The sequence below is a fragment of the Notothenia rossii genome (genome assembly GCF_949606895.1).
Source record: "Notothenia rossii genome assembly, chromosome: 5".
Taxonomy (NCBI): Eukaryota; Metazoa; Chordata; class Actinopteri; order Perciformes; family Nototheniidae; genus Notothenia; species Notothenia rossii.
This window is the reverse complement of record NC_136903.1, coordinates 3709251-3732030: the sequence shown is the minus strand read 5'-3', so window position 1 is coordinate 3732030 and position 22780 is coordinate 3709251. Positions and strand designations below refer to the sequence as shown.

The 22780-nt window shown below is 39.8% G+C and overlaps 1 protein-coding gene and 1 long non-coding RNA gene across 2 annotated transcripts; one reads left to right on the top strand and one right to left on the bottom strand.

The window, feature by feature from the left end:
• Positions 1–279: 279 nt before the first annotated feature.
• LOC307041893 (uncharacterized protein) lies at positions 280–13849 on the bottom strand. Its single transcript, XM_079685455.1, has 2 exons — positions 13334–13849; positions 280–1738 (listed from the first exon to the last, which is right to left on the bottom strand). Exons 1-2 carry the CDS (start codon positions 13575–13577, stop codon positions 612–614), a joined length of 1371 nt encoding a protein of 456 aa, XP_079541581.1. The 5' UTR covers positions 13578–13849; the 3' UTR covers positions 280–611.
• A 1446-nt stretch (positions 13850–15295) lies between these two features.
• LOC307041859 lies at positions 15296–18815 on the top strand. Its single transcript, XR_013808913.1, has 3 exons — positions 15296–15919; positions 16049–16128; positions 17845–18815. It is a non-coding gene; the product is annotated as an uncharacterized lncRNA (long non-coding RNA).
• Positions 18816–22780: the final 3965 nt, after the last annotated feature.

Sequence of the window (22780 nt, the reverse complement as noted above, 5' to 3'; positions counted from 1 at the left end):
AATGTTTTATCTGGACAGCAGTGGCTTCCTCCATTTTATGACCAACTTATGCAGAAATCCAGGTAATTCCAAAGGGTTCACATACTTTTTCTTGCAACTGTATCTCTGCTTTATCACTACTTTTATGGACGTGTTCTTATTTATGTACTGCAGTGAGAGAAGCCAACTGAATTTCGTTACACTGATGTGTGATGACAATAAAGACATTATATTATATTCTAAAGTATTACATGTAACGGCATTAGGTCATCAGGATACAAAATAGGCAAATGTGTTCCCTTACAGTTACAGAAGCAAAAACAATCAGATAACAGGTATATTTATGCAAAACAGGGATCATTAACAGGAAAGCAATGATACAAAACATTTAGAAATAAAGAACAATACATCAAATCATCCTATATCTGTATATGGAAACTTGGAGCCCTCAATCCACAATGAAATGGGTCATCAACAGTCAGTGGTTAACGTATACATCAGAAAATCAGTATGACAAAAACATTAAACATATTGTCCACTTATATTGATAAAGATAGAGTTCGTTTAAGTCTTATATGAATGTTGTTGATCCACTCAGGCAGATATTTCTCATGTGTGAACTGTCATAAGACTTATTCATTTTCCTCTCCATCAGCTTCTGTCTCCATGTGTTCAGCTGAGCTGCTGATTGGAGGCTCTGCCTCTCTGTCATCCTCATTTTGAATTTCATTAAGCTTTGAGGGCTGACGACCACCACACTTGTGTCTACTTAAACAATTACGCCATTTAAATCTTTTGTCACAAACATTGCAGCTGTGTGGTTTCACTCCTGTGTGGACTCTCATGTGTTCCTTTAAACTTCCACTCTCTGAAAAAGCTTTCTTACAGACTGAGCAGCTAAAGGGTTTCTCTCCTGTGTGGATTCTCAAATGTGCCTTTAAACTTCCATTCTCTGAAAAAGCTTTCTTACAGACTGAGCAGCTAAAGGGTTTCTCTCCTGTGTGGATTCTCATGTGTGCCTTTAAACTTCCATTCTCTGAAAAAGCTTTCTTACAGACTGAGCAGCTAAAGGGTTTCTCTCCTGTGTGGATTCTCATGTGTGCTTTTAAACTTCCATTCTCTGAAAAAGCTTTCTTACAGACTGAGCAGCTGTGTGGTTTCTCTCCTGTGTGGACTCTCATGTGTCTCTTTAAATTTCCTTTCTGTGAAAAAGCTTTCTTACAGACTGAGCAACTGGATGGTTTCTTTTCAGCACTACATCGTGGATCACTGACAGATTCACGTCTATTTTTCAGTGACTTTGAGCCTGATGCAGGTTCTCTGGTCTCCTTCCAATCAGCACTGTCTTCAGTGTCAGGTTCAGAAGAGTCTTCAGAGTCAGGTGCAAAAGAGTCTCCAGAGTCCTCAGTCTTTGGTTGTAAACTGCTCTCTGGATCTGAGTTCCTGGCTGGTTCTGGTCCTCCACAGTCATCTCCATCAGCTTCTGTTTCCATGTGTTCAGTTTGTCTTTGATGAAGCTGTGAGGACTGAGGTTTCTCTTCATCATCTTCACTCTTCACAGGGTCAGGAGTGAAAGTGGACTTGGTGATATCAGCCTCCTCCAGCTCCTGAAGCTGCTCTCCCTCCTGATTGATCCTGAGTTCCTCCTGTTCCTGCTTCATGTGTGGGGGGGGCTCTGCGTCCTCCTGGTCCAGACTGGTGCTCCACTCCTGCTGGTCAGGGAGAGGCTCTTCTTTAACCACCACCAGCTGCTGGACATCTGCAGGAAACAGGAAGCACACAGTCAGCATTTAAAAATCTAATCAACATTAAAACGGGAGGCATTTTTTTTCAGCCCTAATAATGACTTTGTTTTTATACTTTAATATTATCTTTCCTAGTCCCACCTATTGTGTATTTTTGTTGGCTCAATTCACCTCACGTAGCCCAGCCCCATTCCACTTCCAGTTAAAAATGAAAAGGGGTTATTTCTTCTGGTTTAGCACTAGCTGCAATGTAAACAAGGAATTGTATTTGGGATCGTTCACGGCTACACTACGCCTATAGAATGGTAATACTAAAAATATATTGTAGGGCCATACCTATACAAAACATGACTGAAGTGAGACCGTAGCTTTAAATGGAACAGCTGCTGCTAGCCACGCCCCTTTGTAGCGTCATGCAGCTTTCCTCTGCTAAGAGTTTTCTACCGGGAGAAACTCAGCTAAACGCTGCTGTGATTAAATGCCATATTATCAGGGGTGCACATAACTTTCTCAGTGAGGTACTCAGATGAGTACCTGGAAGTCTCCCTCCGCAGCCGGTTGGCGTAGTTTTGGCACAATTCCGTTGTACAGACCGACGTTAACAGCAGCCCTGTCTGTGCATATGGAGACCGACTCTCTCGTCCGGTGATCTAACCGCATTCTGGAAAAGCTTCACAAGTACGTCGGTTAGGGGTTTCACCAACTAATCGACTAGTCGACTACCTTTACCACTAGTCGGCGCTGTAGGCCCTAGTCAACTAGTCGTGAAAAAAATGGAGGTAAACGAGGTGCTGCAAAATGCTACAAAACACGTCCGACATTCTTATGTATGGCAGTACTTCAACGAAGATGTAACCAACTCCACAGTGAAGTGTCAGTTGTGTACAGCTGTACTGAAGTACAATACAAATGCATCTGCTATGCGCAACCATCTGAAGATGAAACACCCGCTGCCGACAGCTAGCACTAGCAGTAATGCTAGCACCAGTGAGCAACGGACCGGCGTCAGCACTGAACAGAGGCAAACGAATAGCAAGAAAACACGGGTCAACAGTGATGCGGATGATGAGCTACGGGATTACTGCCAGCGGTCACCGCATATCCCCACAATGGATAATCCACTGGAGTGGTGGGCAGAAAACGTGCACCGCTTCCCCCGCTTTCGAGGAGCTACCTGGCTATTCCAGCCACAAGCACCCCGAGTAAGAGGGTTTTTTCCCTGGCAGGCAACACTGTCACCCGAAAGCGGTCAAGCCTCCTTCCCTCACATGTCGATGCGTTGGTGTTCAAACCAAAAATATGGAAAGGTGGACGTTATCGTGGAGGACAGCGAATAAAGTGTTGCGCACTGGATTTACGTGGCATTTATGTAAACAAGAGTTTTTTGCTGTCGATTTTGGTGAGTCCAGTTACTGTTTGTTATTTACTCAGCCATGTAACACAAATTAAAATGCAGTGTTTAATGTTACTGTATGAGTTCCAATAGAAAATACAGTAAACCTCTCTTTGTGTGTCTTTATTATGACGTAACGACTAGTCGACTGCTATTTTGAAAAACGTGTCGACTAGTAAATATTGGTAGTTGTGAAACCCCTAACGTCGGTACGCAAATGCGCTTTGTGACACAAGTGATGGTACGCATTTCAGATTGTTGCCTTGCATGCGTACCAGTTATGTGCACCCCTGCATATTATGTTTCAGACCACTTCAAGCATTATTTCTGAAACAGTAGGAGCTCAAACCTTATTCTCTCGCAGAGTTTACCGCAAGGACATTATGTTACACATTCTCTCCAGTAGCCTACAGTGTTAGCTCTGAGTGTTAGCATGCTTGCTAATGTAAACACAGACCATATTACTCCCAAAACACGCAGCACATTGTTTCTGATACAGCAAATAGCTTGACAAGTGTTAACTGCTATAACAGTGGCATTATATGTATAATATATATATAACAACTTTACTCTAAGTGCCTCCTGCAGACATCATGCTGAATACACAGACACACAGCTGCGAGAGGGGATTCAGCTAGACCAGTGGTTCCCAACCTGGGGGCGCAGCGCTATTGCAGGGGGGGGCGCGTGAAGCTTGGGAAGAAGTTGTAAACAAACATTGTTTGCTCGTAAAATCAATACAATTGACACATTTTTATCACAACCGGCAGTTAAAAGAAAAGTGGACAAGCCCACGACAAGTCTTTCAGCTATAATGCCAAAATCAACAAAGTGTGATGAGGCATATACTGTATCTCCCTTGGCATCTAACGTGTTCGGTGTGGAGATCTCTCTTTCTCTCTCTCTCGTCTGTGTGGGGGCGGGGCCTCACACTCACTGCATCACCGTGCACACAGAGATCCGCTGGTGGAGAACATAGCGTTAAAAAATGACAATCTAATCTACAGAGCTCGATGTGGTCAATGATTAATTAATGGATAGAGTTCCGTTTCATATAGGTGTTTCCATAGATCTAGTCTCTTTATTTTCCCTTCAAAGTGCACCAGATTGATGCATTTAACTCCAAAATTGAAACATAAATCTTACCGAGACACACCTAGAGGATTTGAATAGTAACCCCTGTCCATATGTTTATTATGGGGTAGTAGATTTAAACTATAGGGCTATACCTATGGGCAGCAACGCTGTAAATATTCACAGATAAATCCTGCAAAATGGCACAAAGAAAAACTGGTAGTGGCCTGACTGGGTGCATAATTCCCGGCCTGACTTATGGCGCATTTCCATTGCAGGGCCTTGCTCGGCTTAAGTTAGGCCTTGTTAGGACTGGCTCACTTTATGCTGCGTTTCCATTACAGTTTAGTAGCTGGGACGGTAACTATAGTAACGCAGTGTAGGCGGAGCCTTGACGTCATCTTCAATGAGAACCACAGAAAAACAACATCAGCCGTTAGCACTCAGAGCTCACAGCTCCTCATATGTGTTCAGAAACTAGACAAAAGTTATACAAGTACAAACCACAGACTGTCTGTGTCATGGAGAATACAGTCGCTGGTTTATTTATGTCTGTATAGGCCGCTGTTGTGAGTGTGGACGGTCGGAGAATATAATGCGTTAGCTTGGCCGATCTCCATTTAGAAAACACGCATTTTAAAAGGTTTTTCGCCTGCCGTCTGTCTGCAGACTTGTCAAAGCATTAATTCATGGTTTTTACTAACCGGTATCAGTATGTTGTTACTTCGGGCATCATTTTTAAACGTGTATTACAATTAAATCACGGTCAAATATGTTCATTTTGTTGTAGTTGTAGCCCCCTTGCCAGTGATTCTCTCTCTAGTTTAGCATACTCAGCCTGGTTATTGCTCCGCTAAAAACCTCGATTTTATTGGGCCAGAAAACTGTGAATTAGTACCCGCTAGTCGGTACTACACCAAGTGGAAATGCAACCAAAGACGGGCCGGGCAAGGCACGCTAAAACCGTGCTGTAGTGGAAATGTGCCATTATTGTCCCAGTTCGGGCCTGATCAGAAGTACTTAAGTAAAGTAGTATACTGAAGGGTAGCTTGTGAATTTACTCCAGGTGTAACTAAAGTCTGATTTAAGAGTTGATCATATTTCACATCATTAATCCAGATCTGTAAAGTGACTAAAGGTATTAAATACATGTAGTAAAAGTACATCATTTACCTCTGAACTGTAGAGCAGCAGAATTACAAAAGAAGCAAAAGAGGAAATACTTAAGTATATCAATATAAGTAGTACAGTACTTGAGTAAATCTACTTACTAATACCACCAATGCAATGTTATGTGAGCTAGCAGCCCATAATCCACACTATACATAACATTAATCAATGTGAATTCTGTTTCTATTTTGTTTAGTTTTTTTTCGACTAAAAGATTACAAAAATAACTTATAAAAATACTGTTAAAGGACCGGATCAATACAAAGTATTTGTAATTGTTTCAATTAGGCCTCATTATTTCACAGTGGCACAGGATCATCTACCAATACAATCACTTTTGTCCATGTTCAATCCATAATAATATATAAAATTATAGTTGGATCTTTTTGTCTTGTGACGATAGACGATAGGTTGGGACGTGTGCCGGAGACGATAGGTTGGGACTTGTCACGTGTTCCACATTTCACCAATGACGTCATAGGAGCCAAATCCTGGATCTGCTCGTTTGCACCCCCGTTTTTTTTTTTTTAGAGATGTGGGTAAGGAGGAAAAAAGGGAGGATTGTATTTTCTGAATATTTGAGAGTCTCCTTACAAGACGAGGCAACTTTAGAATACGGAACATGTTCAGGTCAATTAGAGTCAAACTACTAGCTTATTGGTTATGAACAAGACTTCACTTTAGAATAGGGAACATGTTCTTAGATATAAATACCTAATTAAGAATAGATCATATTTGTTAAGTGTTATTAAGGGAGAATTACTATTCTTGTGCTACTACTTCCTTATTAGGCCCTTATTGAGCAGAGCATATTAAGACCACAACTCATGTACAATAACTTCCTTACTTGCAATGAATAAGCACTAATTAGAGGGTTATTGAGGAAAAACTCTCAACTAATGGCTTATTACTTGTAGAATATGGTCATGTAGAATAAGGCATTAATAAGTGTTTTATAATGACTAATAAAGAGCCAATATACTGCTAATATGCATGTTAATTAGCAACTAGTTGATGGTTAATTTGTGTACCTTAATATAAAGCGTTGCCATATTTATGTATAAAATACATAAAAAAGTGCATTTTGCATACTAGGTCCCCTTTAAGTAAAAGTACTTAAAAGTATTCTCAGAAACATGTACAGCACCTTCTTATGTAAAATAATGATACTGCAATAAAATGTTCCCTGTCAGTGTTTGATTTATTACGTTTCTTGATTATTGTCAGTGTCGCATTTTACTGTGTACATGTTTAAGGTTGCACTTCTATAAATGATGATAGAAGAGGGAACCCGCAAACTGAATACAAAAATAAATACATACATTTAACAATGAATAAATCATTAAAAATAACTTTATAATGGGGAACATTAAACAAATAATAGAGATAAATAGTGGAACAACTGCAAAAGGAAACTTTTATTATTTTATGAATTAAATATTTTCTACATTTATTTTGTATATTACTTTTTGGTCAATATAATTGCATGATAATTCATTTATTAATGCGTTATGTAATGTATTCACTTGTCTTTAAATCAAAGAAATTATTTTTCAGCTTGAAAAAGAGTTGAAAGTGTTTATAAAAGGAGCATTTTAGACTGCTGCAGTGCTCACATGAACCAACACAGAACATAAGTGGGGGGGACAGAAACATGGAGAAAGGTACCAAACTCTTACATGGACATTTGTAATCTGTTCCAGGCATTGAGATTGACATGGAATATTTTTGAATGCTACTCTGTAAAGGGAATAGGCCTACTACTGTTAAAATAACCTTATTTGTTTAAAATAAAAGTGCGCAAAACACTAATTTTGAATTCATTATTGAATTGTGTGCATAACAATGCAATTAATCGCAGAAAATCCTTTGATTAATCATGATTCAAAAGTGTAATCATTGCCCAGCAATAATAAATAGTCTTAAGTGTTACCAAAGACATCCGCGTGTTACCAAAGAGTTTAAAGCAGGGGTGTCCAAACTCTTTTCAAAGAGGGCCACATACAGAAAAATATACAAAGGGCTGGGCCACTCATAAAGGTGAGGTATATCGCCTCGTAAGTTAAAGGTGGGGTAGGTAAGTTTGAGAAACCGGCTCGAGATACACTTTTTGTTATATTCCATGGAATGCTCTTAAAGACCCTGTGAAGTGTGCACCTGTGCATGATCTGTTATGCTAATACGTATAGTAATGACCAAAATTGTCCATTGGAACCCATATCAAAAGATGTTGGAATAGCAACGAATTTGACGAGTTTTGAATTTTCCGGGGAAATCTGCAGTCGACCTTCGCCTTCGTGGGCGTGGCTTGCGATCTACTGCGTGACGTCACGAGATGGACGCCGCCGCACTGTTTACATTCACCACCGTTCATTTTTTCTCTTTTTCAAAGTCGAATTTCTCAACGTTTTTGAGCTAGTATTTTCCTGGAAAGTGTGTCGGAGTCGACTGGGAGTGATTGCCAATCGAGAAAACCTGACAATGGAGGCGACAGTGAAGAAAGAGGGATGAAAAACACAGGGGAAACGATGCATTGCCGCTGGCTGTAGTAATGTCAAGTCTGCCGAAGTGGCGATGTTTCTGTTCCCAAAAGATGAAGGTGAGCCTGGCTGGGGTCATTGTTTCGGAGATTCTTTGATTGATCATGATAAATAAAGGCCACTGGTCGATTCGAGAGAGAGAGAGAAAGAGAGACTGACAGAGTTACAGGGTTGTTGTTAGCATCTGGTGCTAGCTCAGAGCTAACGGAGATTAGCTGTTTCAACAATAAGGAGAGGAAGAGTGCTCTCCTGTGGGACTGAGAGAGATAACGTCAGCTCAGGGAGGTAAACTGTAGCCTAAGTTATCTCAGTGGGTTTGGTCATCTATGTAAACAAATATTTCCATCTATGTAATATTAGTTGTATAAAATAGGTTAAGAAATCCTTCCAATGTTTTTTGATTATTGAAATATATGTTTCATATGAGTGTTGAGAGCTGTATCCATAAATCTCTTAATGTTGCCCTCAAAGTGCACCAGATTGATCACTTTCCTCATCTATCCTGTCCGAAAAGCTGTCCAAATCAATCATTTCTCTCACACTAGTATCACTTTCCAGAGTCTCCGCCATGTTTACAATCGCAACTGGGTACATCTTGTGACGTCACAGCCACTATCGTCTGCAACTTCCGTTAGGCTCAGACGGCAAAATTAATAATTAATTAATTCATTAATTATGAATTATTAAAAATTATTTTAGCCATGAACAGGCACAATGATATGTAAAGAATGAAACTGCCATTTCATTTTGGTGCAAAAACATGCACTTCACTGGGCCTTTAACATCCCGATAGCAATGAATATCTGAAGTGCTTTGACAACAAATCCATAAAAAAATGTCATCTGTGGAAGCCGTGGTACTGTAAAAAGCACGACCAATCATCTGAGCCGGCCCGGCTAAAGTAACTGGATGGCCTACCTGCCTGTCAGCCTTCCATCTGTGCACAAACTTATCTCGTACCCTCATTGGTCATGTGCGCATTCGTGTGTGTTGGAGGAGGGGCTCTGTAAGGAAGTGGGAGATTTTTTCCGGCTGTGTATTTTCAAATTCTAGCGTACTCGAGCTGGTTTCTCCAAAATTACCTACCCCACCTTTAAGTTATAAGTTAGCAAAATGTAGCTAAATTAGGCTTAATATGCTTTAAGAAAAAAACAGCCAACATCACAGCTCTCTATCGGGTTTCATTTATCGTGTTGGCAGCTCGTCCCTTAAAAACAGAAGCCTCAGAGTGATTATAATAACATGAAATATGAAGGGTCTATTTCAAGCTTGCTGTGTAAATAAGTTATTAGGTTTTTTTTCGTCAACTAAGATTTGTTAGAACATTTTATCAACAGGAATTGACTGAATTTATTTTAGTGAGCTTATTAACACATGAATACTAGTGTGTAATATGGCTGTACATATATATTTAAGAAGTGCAATATGAGAAAAGCACATTTCATTGTGGGCCATATTTCCCAAATACTTTTTGAATTAGCTGAGGGCCGGTGTTACCGAATAAGATGTGGGCCGAACAACTGGTGATATTCTTTAACGGTATAGGCAGATGTATCAGGGGCGTGGCCTTTGTCGAATAACCAGGAAATACACATTTCGATCGCTTCTTCTGTCGTTTACATCAATCTTTTGGTATATTTGGCTCCATAGGAACACTTTGATGCACATTCAGTACCAGTGTGTGAGGTTGTGGTTGCGATGCCGACATGCGGACGCGTACAGCGAGTACTAAAAAAAAGACACATGAGGTGACTGGGGATGTGTGTTCAAAACATTGCAAGCTTGAATAAATCATTTAAACCATTTATTGTTTCCAGACTTATTACTGAATATCATTCTTAATGTGATACCAAGTCCATCTGAGAGCTGTGTATACCTTCAGACAGCCTACAAGTGAAGCACACGTTGTTTACTCACAGTTTGAAAGCAGCGTGGAGAAGTCTTCAGCTGTGGAGCTGTGATCCGCCCAGGATAAACTGTGATACGACTTCTGTGGCTTGTTCTTGTTGTCAGTCTTATATTTGTATCATGTATCGTTATTAATATGATGTCGAGTTGATTTGAGACCCGTTTATACTTTCATACCGTCTGTTAGTGAAACATACAGTCTGTCTGAGTTGTTTACACCTATCTCCAATGCAGAGTGGAGAGCTGTGGTAAACATTGATCCGCTCAGATTAAACTGTGATACGAGTTCTGTGGTTATCAACCAGCGATCATGTTTAATATTAAAGACTACACACATGTATCCCTTATCAAAACGGTATTCTGCACTTTGCCGCACTTATCCAGATCAAATTTGACTGTTTACTCATTTTGCAAAGATAGAAGCAGAAATGTCATTGCTTCATTTGCAGGGATATTTACAATTTAAAATGCTGCTTGATCGTTAATTTTGTTCTCGGCAAACAATATTATGAGCTCTATTCAAAAATATTATTCAGTGTCCATCGACATGAAAATAACAAAAAAGTTCATGCTGGACTCAAACCCGAGTCCCAATAGCAAAAATCCCTAGTGCCATGCGCGTTATGAGTGAGCCACTGATCAATACGATGTATTTGATCATCACAGGTTATTTTCTCGCATTAACATTGTTAAAAGAGTCAGAACAATTCAACCCGATCATCTTTTATAATGTGAGCGAATGTATGTATACTTTAAGCCATATAAAATAAATATTATATTTGCTTTGAAATAGTATACAGGACTGTCTCAGAAAATTAGAATATTGTGATAAAGTTCTTTATTTTCTGTAATGCAATTAAAAAAACAAAAATGTCATACATTCTGGATTCATTACAAATCAACTGAAATATTGCAAGCCTTTTATTATTTTAATATTGCTGATTATGGCATACAGCTTAAGAAAACTCAAATATCCTATCTCTAAATATTAGAATATCATGAAAAAGTATACTAGTAGGGTGTTCAACGAATCACTTGAATCGTCTAATTAACTCGAAACACCTGCAAGGGTTTCCTGAGCCTTGAAAAACACTCAGCTTGGTTCAGTAAACTAAATCACAAGTATGGGGAAGACTGCTGATCTGACTGCTGTCCAGAGGACCGTCATTGACACCCTCCATCAGGAGGGTAAGACACAAAAAGAAATGTCTCAAAGAGCAAGCTGTTCACAGAGTGCAGTTTCAAAGCACATCCACAAAAAGTCTGTTGGAAGGGGGAAATGTGGCAGGAAACGCTGCACAACCAAGAGAGATGACCGCAGCCTTAACAGCATTGTGAAGAAGAGTCGCTTCCAGAATTTGGGGGAGCTTCAAAGACAGTGGACTGAAGCTGGAGTCCAGGTATCAAAAGTCACTGTTCACAGACGTGTCCGGGAAATGGGCTACAATAGCCGTATTCCCATGGTCAAGCCACTTCTGAACTCAAGACAACGGAAGAGGCGTCTGACTTGGGCTAAGGAAAAGAAGCACTGGACAGTTGCACAGTGGTCCAAAGTCCTCTTTTCAGACGAAAGCAAGTTTTGCATTTCATTTGGAAGTCAAGGCGCCAGAGTCTGGAGAAAGGCTGGAGAGGAGCAAAATCCAAGTTGCTTGAAATCCAGTGTGAAGTTCCCACAGTCAGCGATGGTTTGGGGAGCCATGTCAGCTGCTGGTGTTGGTCCACTGTGTTTCATCAAGCCCAGAGTAAATGCAGCTGTGTACCAAGAGATTTTAGAGCACTACATGCTTCCGTCTGCTGAAAAGCTCTATGGAGATGAGGAATTCATTTTCCAGCATGATCTGGCACCTGCCCACAGTGCCAAAACCACCAGTAACTGGTGTACTGACCATGGCATTACTGTCCTCGATTGGCCTGCAAATTCCCCTGACCTGAACCCCATAGAGAATATGTGGGGTATTGTGAAGAAGAAGCTGAAAGACACCAGACCCAACAATGCTAATGAGCTAAAGGCCGCTATTGAAGCATCCTGGGCATCCATAACACCTCAGCAATGCCACAGGCTGATTGCCTCCATGCCACGCCGCATTGATGCAGTAATCCGTGCAAAAGGATTCCCAACCAAGTACTGAGTGCATTAATGGACATTTTCAAATGTTTGATTGTGTTTTGCTGTTATAAATCTTTTTTTTTTACTTGGTCTGAGGAACTATTCTAATTTTTTGAGATAGGATTTTTGAGTTTTCTTAAGCTGTATGCCATAATCAGTAATATTAAAATAATAAAAGGCTTGCAATATTTCAGTTGATTTGTAATGAATCCAGAATGTATGACTTTTTTTTTTTTTTTTTTTTTTTTTTTTTTTTTTAAAATTGCATTACAGAAAATAAAGAACTTTATCACAATATTCTAATTTTCTGAGACAGTCCTGTATAGCCTACCGACTGAGCATCATTAAGACCCACCGAGATCAGATATCCTAGTTTATCAGCCTGCGAGCCTACATTATGTTGTGATAAGTGGTCATTTTACGTATTATGTATTCTAGTGCACACATTAAATTCAAATATGCAAATCAGACCATGTGTTTCGTTAAGTAGTAGCTATAATCATCACCTGTTGTGGAAATACAACAATAACAAGGAATTCATATTAATATTACCAAGTTACACAAAAATAGATAAAACACATGAGAACAAAGACCACATGGATAAACGCATACAAGTTCATTTAGAAACGAAAACATGTTAACAGTGTGAAAAAGTATGAATATATGTGTTTCTAGTTCTCAACGTAGCCTATGTGAGTACCCTCGTCATTCGGTGTCGCTGTATCAAAATTTAAACAAGTAAACAGTCACATCTTATCTGGATAAGTGTGACAAAGTGCAGAATACCGTTTTGATAAGGGATCAATGTGTGTAGTCTTTAATATTAAACATGATCGCTGGTTGTTTGCGCAGAAGTCGTATCACAGTTTATCCTGGGCGGATCACAGCTCCACAGCTGAAGACTTCTCCACGCTGCTTTCAAACTGTGAGTAAACAACGTGTGCTTCACTTGTAGGCTGTCTGAAGGTATACACAGCTCTCAGATGGACTTGGTATCACATTAAGAATGATATTCAGTAATAAGTCTGGAAACAATAAATGGTTTAAATGATTTATTTAAGCTTGCAATGTTTTGAACACACATCCCCAGTCACCTCATGTGTCTTTTTGTAGTCCTCGCTGTACGCGTACGCATATTGGCATCGCAACCACAACCTCACACACTGGTACTGAATGTGCATCAAAGTGTTCCTATGGAGCCAAATATACCAAAAGATTGATGTAAACGACAGAAGAAGCGATCGAAATGTGTATTTCCTGGTTATTCGACAAAGGCCACGCCCCTGATACATCTGCCTATACCGTTACAGAATATCACCAGTTGTTCGGCCCACATCTTATTCGGTAACAGCGGCCCCCGGGCCGTAGTTTGGACACCCCTGGTTTAAAGTGTTAATGAAGAGTAAAGGGAACAGACCTGCTCTGTGAATCCGAAGCTTAGGCTGTAACACAGCGTCCAGTAGTTTCTGGAGTCTCTTGATCTCCTCTTTGGAACGAGACAGCTCCTCCTCGTACTCTGCTATCGTTTTTTCCAACAGAGCAAATATCTCTTCAGCAGTGAGTCGCTGCTTCTTCAACGACAGCAGCATTTGGACTTTACTCATGTTTACTAGATCACCTTTTCCTGCAAACTCCGTTAAACACACCGTTTCTCTCTCCATCAAACTCTCAATCTGACTAGTGTTGCCAACGTGTTTCCAGCTAGCATGCTAAGCTAGCTCCTATAGTCCGAGGTAAATGCTCCAGAAAAAAGAGCACATAGTCCATTCGGAGGTTTATCCAGACACACAGATGATGGATCAGTAGTGCTGGAGCTCACAAACGCTTTCTCAGGAAAACAGAGAGAGAGAACCGTAGCGACGAGACGCCACCTGGACCCAGTGTGATGACTACTAACCGATCTGAATCCCTGCCCGATTTGCAATGCGCATGCGCGAGATGGTCCGCCATATATGGCACCCCAAATAGAACACTTGTCACAGTGGCGTTTGGCAAGGCGGAAAAGAGAAAACACCAAAAAAAACGATAATATTAATCTGAACGAGAGAGATGAGTTATTGTTGTTACAACGTGACTCAACTATTATTTAACAACTCGTTTTATTGGGTTGAGTACATTGTCAGAATGAGTGAGAAATTGATTTAACTTCTGTTAGACAGCTATCATACTGAATAAATATTTACTGTGAATGTATGCAAAAATGTATGGCATTCAAAACTTATATCTAATTACATTAACTGTGAATGTCTTTCATTTTATTTCAAATTAAATACAATTACATAAAAGATTTTCCATAAAAAAGTTGATTCAAGAACAAATCTCTATACCTTCATTTGAAAGGTCTTTAGCAGCTTTGGAATTATATATATATGCAAATCGGGCAACAGTTTAAGTTTAAAACTCACGCATGCGCATTGCATACTCGTGGAGTGGAGTGACAACGACCCTCCTGTCAGATGGAGGGATTAAATACAGGGGCAAGCTTTGGGACAAACTCCCCTCTCTCCGGCAGAAACAGGAAATGCCATAACTGCAGTGTTCGAATGGGGGGGGGGGGGGGGGAGCTAAAATGTTTTGCATATTTGTGTCACACAGATTACAAATGTTGAGTTTTTGTAAATAGAAGTTCTTGAAATAAATAATAATCATTGTTCATTACAGTTTCTGAATATTCGTTTTATATTTGTGAATATTTCTGGGTGTTGCCGTATCTCTACGTTGCGGCTCTGCATTCTTTACGCTACCTACGTTGCTATGGTTACAGATTTTAACTTGACAGAAAAAATGGAGTGGAATGAAAGGTATCAATGGCTTTTCATTAAAAAAAAAAATGTGGATGTGAGATTTGCAAAGAGGCAACAAGTATGATCTCCGTGCCGCTCGCAGAAAAATCCACGGGAATGCATCTTTAAAAATAAATGAAAATAGGGCTCCCCCGACAGCAAATGGGTTATTCAAACACTGAGTAAGTGAACACTACAGTTTACCTGTTTCTGACTAAAAACATCAGCCACTACTCTATACTTGCAAACATTATATTCTGTAGAAGGCAGTGGCGGCCGGAGGAAAATATTTTAGGTGGGGCTATGGCAATGGTGACCTAGGGACCCCCCTATGTTAGGGGGGTCCGGGGGGATGCTACCCTGGAAGAAAATCTTGAGAAATGACCCCTTAAATTAGGACTTCTGGTGATGCATTTTTTTATCAAATGGGCCACAAATAACCACACACAATTGTAATTGTTTTGACTGACCACACAATTTTGTTTTTATGAGCCTCTACCAACTGGCTGAGGTGGCTTTTATGTTAAAAGTGCATTTTCAAGAATCTGATAAAAAAAAATGATACATTTGCTAAACCCAAACTTACCTTTCATCAAAGATTCTTAATGAGAGGTTGAAAACCATCTCTGCTTTGATGGAAACCCCAGAAACTGGTTGTGACGGCTGCTGTTCGAATGGTTAGTATAATCCATGTAGGGTCCAATTATTTGTGTTGGCCAGTGTTAGGTAAGTGCTGGTTTTGTACCCTACATCTATGTTAAGCTGTTCAACGTTCTACTAACACTATTTTATGTAGTTATAATATAAGATAATACATTGAGAGAGCTGAGACAGGCTATACAAGCATATCTGTTTGAATGTCCTTAAATTACAGTATTCCAAACAGCAGAACTTCTGTGTATGTGATGTCACAGAAAACCTGACATGGTTTAGCCTTTTCCCACACCTACTACTACTGATCAGCCTGCTCTCAGCTTTCTCATTTGTCTGTGTTGTATTGAAGCAGTGTCCTAAATGTAAAATGACTGACATTTTGTTTTAAGAACTGTTCACCTGGAGATTGCAGTGGCAAAGTGTTCCTGTGTAGCTGGAACAGCACTCTGCAACCACAATGTTGCACTGCTGTTCCAGACCGCACGATACTCCTCAACCTGGCTGCTGTACCCCCTGTCCTCAGCTGCACTGAAACAGAGCAGCGATGGCACAAGCCAAGAACCATGGTAAGTACAGTATGTGTTCACAACCAATCCACGGTTTAATGAGTATTTCCTTTGTGCCAAGAGCTGATTTAGTATGTTGCATCAACGACCATTTCAATTAATTTGACAATTCTTTTGTGTAATTAATAGGGTGTGAAACCAGGCAGAGTGAGTGACATGGTGTTCATCTCCACTGAGCCAAAGCAGTTTACAGTTGCTGACGGTGTAAGGTAATATACAGGACTGTCTCAGAAAATTAGAATATTGTGATAAAGTTCTTTATTTTCTGTAATGCAATTAAAAAAACAAAAATGTCATACATTCTGGATTCATTACAAATCAACTGAAATATTGCAAGCCTTTTATTATTTTAATATTGCTGATTATGGCATACAGCTTAAGAAAACTCAAAAATCCTATCTCTAAATATTAGAATAGTTCCTCAGACCAAGTAAAAAAAAAAGATTTATAACAGCAAAACACAATCAAACATTTGAAAATGTCCATTAATGCACTCAGTACTTGGTTGGGAATCCTTTTGCACGGATTACTGCATCAATGCGGCGTGGCATGGAGGCAATCAGCCTGTGGCATTGCTGAGGTGTTATGGATGCCCAGGATGCTTCAATAGCGGCCTTTAGCTCATTAGCATTGTTGGGTCTGGTGTCTTTCAGCTTCTTCTTCACAATACCCCACATATTCTCTATGGGGTTCAGGTCAGGGGAATTTGCAGGCCAATCGAGGACAGTAATGCCATGGTCAGTACACCAGTTACTGGTGGTTTTGGCACTGTGGGCAGGTGCCAGATCATGCTGGAAAATGAATTCCTCATCTCCGTAGAGCTTTTCAGCAGACGGAAGCATGTAGTGCTCTAAAATCTCTTGGTACACAGCTGCATTTACTCTGGGCTTGATGAAACACAGTGGACCAACACCAGCAGCTGACATGGCTCCCCAAACCATCGCTGACTGTGGGAACTTCACACTGGATTTCAAGCAACTTGGATTTTACTCCTCTCCAGCCTTTCTCCAGACTCTGGCGCCTTGACTTCCAAATGAAATACAAAACTTGCTTTCGTCTGAAAAGAGGACTTTGGACCACTGTGCAACTGTCCAGTGCTTCTTTTCCTTAGCCCAAGTCAGACGCCTCTTCCGTTGTCTTGAGTTCAGAAGTGGCTTGACCATGGGAATACGGCTATTGTAGCCCATTTCCCGGACACGTCTGTGAACAGTGACTTTTGATACCTGGACTCCAGCTTCAGTCCACTGTCTTTGAAGCTCCCCCAAATTCTGGAAGCGACTCTTCTTCACAATGCTGTTAAGGCTGCGGTCATCTCTCTTGGTTGTGCAGCGTTTCCTGCCACATTTCCCCCTTCCAACAGACTTTTTGTGGATGTGCTTTGAAACTGCACTCTGTGAACAGCTTGCTCTTTGAGAAATGTCTTTTTGTGTCTTACCCTCCTGATGGAGGGTGTCAATGACGGTCCTCTGGACAGCAGTCAGATCAGCAGTCTTCCCCATACTTGTGATTTAGTTTATTGAACCAAGCTGAGTGTTTTTCAAGGCTCAGGAAACCCTTGCAGGTGTTTCGAGTTAATTAGACGATTCAAGTGATTCGTTGAACACCCTACTAGTATACTTTTTCATGATATTCTAATATTTAGAGATAGGATATTTGAGTTTTCTTAAGCTGTATGCCATAATCAGCAATATTAAAATAATAAAAGGCTTGCAATATTTCAGTTGATTTGTAATGAATCCAGAATGTATGACATTTTTGTTTTTTTAATTGCATTACAGAAAATAAAGAACTTTATCACAATATTCTAATTTTCTGAGACAGTCCTGTATATTGTCTTAAGTAATTGGCCTGCTACAACTTTGTGATCGTTGTCTGATTGTAAAATTGTTCTTAAAGTCCTAATTATCATATAAACATGTTCAAAGGAGTACACGTTACAAGGCCGTGCGGGAGGAGCTGCCAGACCCAGATGTCCTCAAAGTCAGCGAGGCAGCGAAGCAAGGACTTCTCAGCAGACATCGCACCACGAAAAAAAAACGAATGGCTCAATACTCAACTCAACGACTAACACTCTATCAGAGGATATGTTGGAAATGCACACATTATATATATTTTTTGGATCTACTTTCTGGATATTGTACATCTGTTCATCTGTTATATAAACTAGCACTACTTAAATATGCAGAGACTAATTGAAATGTTTAAATATGTATTTCCCCCCCCCCCCCCCGATATAACATCAACATATGTTTTGTAAAAGTTTATTAAATTAATCTGTAAAATGTTATCATATTGTGGATTTATTAAATTATGTATTTTCCTTTGTTATTGATGTGTGCGTTTGTTTTGAGGATATAATTCATTATTCCCTAAACATAGTATGGTATAACTGCTTTTTGTAATGAAATACACAATTGGTTTGGGAGCAAGAAATCTTTTTATCGTTGTTGCCAGGCTTGCCGAAATGAATGGAAACTTATCTCCCGATTATAACATTGTGTAACTTGCTGCTGTTAAATACCGTCAAACTATGTGCAATATGTGCTTTATGTGCAATACTTTATATACATATGCCATCTTTAATAACTGTAATATATACCGGGCTGCTAAATCCTAAGAACTGCTACAGGATTTGATTTGTAGATTTGATTTGTTTTTGATCTGTATTTTTGAAAATTATGTAACTTTTAATCTTTTTTTTAGCATAATGTTTATTATATTATAACTTAGTACTTTTGAACGCATGTAAGATATGCAACACTAAGCTGTCTGTGGCTCTTTCCTGCTGTAACGCTGCAAATTTCCCCTCTGTGGGACTAATAAAGGGATTCTGATTCTGTTAACGGGACGAATTTATACAAAGGGGCACACAGCAATGTACGAGTTTCTTACACGCTGGAAGGCCAATCGATTTTCTTTACCCCGAAATCCGCTCATTCTTGCTCTCGGTGTGTCATAACAAACTGTCAAACTGTCAAGCTGTCAAAACTCTTGCCATCTTGTGCACAGAGCCTATTAGCATTTTACTCGTTCAATGGCGCGAGGCACCCCCTCTGTATCTGGGCAGGTTTAGCGTGAGCTGAACCAGAAAAACGTTGCAAGGATAGAATCACTTGAATTGTAGCTTGTTAGCAGGGTGCGCAGACTCAGATAGAGTCTCTTGGCAACACGATCCTCCAATCAGCATTCGGCCGGCCTGTGGAAGTCCCTCCCTGCTCTGGCACCATCATACTCATTTGTTTTCTCTAACGTTTCTTCAGATGTAGTGGGAAACCATAATGTTTCTTCCTAGGTTTGCGGGGGAGCGCGGCTCCCATACAAAGTGAAGGCCGGTGCGATGTGCTGTTCTGACTACCTCTTTGTGTTCTCTCAGTCTCTGCACTCGACCTTGCTACTTTCAATACACAAGTTATTGAGCCGTTTCCGCTCTACATCCTGAACTCCTCCCTTCGATGCAATGCACTTCCGTTTTGGCGGACTGGGTTTGTTTTGCTAGCTAGCTCCGTTGTGCCGACAAAGCACTGATATCGCAGAGACAAAGAGGATATAACAATTACAACATGAAGAAATGTGGTTCGGGAACTACGTGTGCGGTAGTTGGTTGCAATCACTCGAGAAAGCACCTGAACGAGTGGTTAGATAGAGAGTGCTACGACCACAAACCAGCACCCAGCACCCAGCCATGTTGTTCATTAAATACAGATAAACACAACAAATACTGCATGCATTGTATTTTTTAATATTATATATGAATATTTTCATAGTGATGTAATTGTGTGGGCTGCTTTTATATTTTAATTTGTAATACCTGTTAGGATTAAACATGTGATCTTTCTTGTTGAAGCCATTTCTTTAGTTTCCTCTCAACAATTAATTAATTCAGTGTTATTTATGTACAGTATGAGCTTAATATGAATGATGAACTGTGTTAAAATAAATTGTAGCACTCTAAGGAACATATGAAATGCAATAATGCAATAACAGTGCAATAATGAAATGAAATTACATCAAACTTTATTTTCACTCAAACAGTACAGGCACATATGATATATTGCACAGCATAAAGAGATCATGTAAATTGTGCATTATGTAAACAACAGACAACTGTTGGCTCCTGTGGGCATGACCTAAATAAGGCAGTTTATTTTGGTTTTATGCTGGGCCACGTCGTCATGTTATCCTCCCAGTTTTGCACTGAATTCGGGTGGGGGAGAGTAACGCCATCTCCAGTCAAAGAAGTAGAATCGTGTTCCCAAGCTAGCATCACTGTTAGCATCGAAATCGCTGTGTTTACACCAGTGCCCGTCTGACTGTTTACATCGGTTTACACCGACAGACGCTGTGCAAAAGACTTCCGGCGGAAATGAAGTGCATTTGTGTAGTGTCATGGCGCTACCCGTGTTTTGGCGCGTAAACTTGTCTATATTGCAAGCTAAACTTTCTTCTGACTATTCCCCTCGTTGGTATCTAATCTAACCCATCAGAACCTGGGATTAGTGATTGTGTCTATTTATTCTATAGTCATAGCAATCTCATGAGCACAATAAGCATATCATGTAATAATAAGAATTACTCTTGTAATGTTATATAAAAATAGACTCCACACAACCACTCACCTCACTTTGCCTGTCCGTCAGTGTGGTTCATCAGCCGAAAAGATCTGCATACCCCTTACTCTGTAGGTCATGTTCACTCACATCGCTTTACAAAAACGTATTCATCCGCCGCTTAGCTTTTCGTAGTCATCAATCTGTCCGCTTGAAGTTCTTCTTTTGATAATGGCGAATCGAACTCGGTGGTTCACTTGCTGTATATCTTAAAAGAAAAAGAAAACTCATGTCCCTGTTAAATGCCTTCAATTAATGAAAACACCTATGAGACCGGGACTATTTTCACCGGTCAGGAATATGCCATCACTACTGCCATGTTAAGAGGCCATGGAAAGTTCCAGACCATTACACATCACACTGTTCAGTCAAATTGACTTCATAGAATGTAGAGGTCATTGAACTGGCTTACAGAGCTGAGTTGAAATAATAACAACTTATGAAATTAGTAGAAATTGCATAAATTGATATATTAAGTGAAAGTAACTTAAAGACAAAAGTTACAATAACTTAATGATCAAATCCTTTTTTACAGTTTTGAATGCTCATTTCAGTAGATTTAATCAAACAAAACATGAACATATTGGACATGCCTCAAGACTATAACCTTTTCACATTCTGTTGAAATAGTCAATTACTAGCCATATCTTACACATTGCTGTTTTGAATCATTAATATGTGGATGACTGTTGAACTGGATAATTTAACATGTGTGCCACCTGCTGGAAAGAAGACGTATCACTCTTTTGGCGTCGTTTGGACAACAAAAACAGAGTTAAACTCTCATTTCATAAACAATCTTTAGGCGCATTCACACCGCAGTACTTTTCCCACAAACGTTCATGAGAACTCTTTAGTTCTCATGAACTAAGTACAGATGGCGTTCACACCGGAATAAGTCCCTGGGGGAGGATTAGGCAAATTAAGCCGCTGACGTCACTTCTTCTTCGTCTGCTTTGGGTTTACTGGCAGGCTACAAACAACTTCACGGCCTGGTAGAAACTATGTACACGACGAGGTGGTTGGAAGTTTTGTAAGATTCATAGCTAACCACACTGAAGATTATGGAGGTATTGATCAGTCTTCTCATATTTGTAAGCCTCAATTTGTCCTCCCCCCCCCCCCCCTCTAACATCACCAGAAGTCCTAATTTAAGGGGTCATTTCTCAAGATTTTCTTCCAGGGTAGCATCCCCCCGGACCCCCCCTATGCTAGGGGGGTCCGGGGTCACCATTGAACATAGCCCCACCTAAAATATTTTCCTCCGGCCGCCACTGCCTTCTACAGAATATAATGTAGTAGTTGCTGATGTTTATAGTCAGAAACAGGTAAACTGTAGTGTTCACTTACTCAGTGTTTGAATAACCCATTTGCTGTCGGGGGAGCCCTATTTTTATTTATTTTTAAAGATGCATTCCCGTGGATTTTTCTGCGAGCGGCACGGAGATCATACTTGTTGCATTTTTTTTTTTTATGAAAAGCCATTGATACCTTTCATTCCACTCCATTTTTTCTGTCCAGTTAAAAGCTGTAACCATAGCAACGTAAGTAGCGTAAAGAATGCAGCGCCGCAACGTAGAGATACGGCAACACCCAGAAATATTCAAAAATATAAAACGAATATTCAGAAACTGTAATGAACAATGATTGTTATTTATTTCAAGAACTTCTATTTACAGAAACTCAACATTTGTAATCTGTGTGAAACAAATATGCAAAAAAAATTAACCAAGCTCCCCCCCCCCCCCAATTCGAACACTGCAGTTATGGCATTTCCTGTTTCTGCCGGAGAGAGGGGAGTTTGTCCCAAAGCTTGCCCCTGTATTTAATCCCTCCATCTGACAGGAGGGTCGTTGTCACTCTACTCCACGAGTATGCAATGCGCATGCGTGAGTTTTAAACTTAAACTGTTGCCCGATTTGCATATATATATATATATATATATATAATTCCAAAGCTGGTAAAGACCTTTCAAATGTAGCAATAATAGTAATATAAGAAAAGTACTGATCTAATAACAGAGATTTGTTCTTGAATCAACTTTTTTATGGAAAATCTTTTATGTAATTGTATTTAATTTGAAATAAAATGAAAGACATTCACAGTTAATGTAATTAGATATAAGTTTTGAATGCCATACATTTTTGCATACATTCACAGTAAATATTTCTTCAGTATGATAGCTGTCTAACAGAAGTTAAATCAATTTCTCACTCATTCTGACAATGTACTCAACCCAATAAAACGAGTTGTT

Bases quoted from the DNA above. Each gene is read 5' to 3' on its own strand.
- LOC307041893 (XM_079685455.1), bottom strand. From the start codon at position 13,577: ATGGAGAGAGAAACGGTGTGTTTAACGGAGTTTGCAGGAAAAGGTGAT. The intron at 1,739-13,333 runs GTCTGTTCCCTT...TGTTTCCTGCAG, and splicing joins GCTTCGGATTCACAGAGCAG to ATGTCCAGCAGCTGGTGGTG.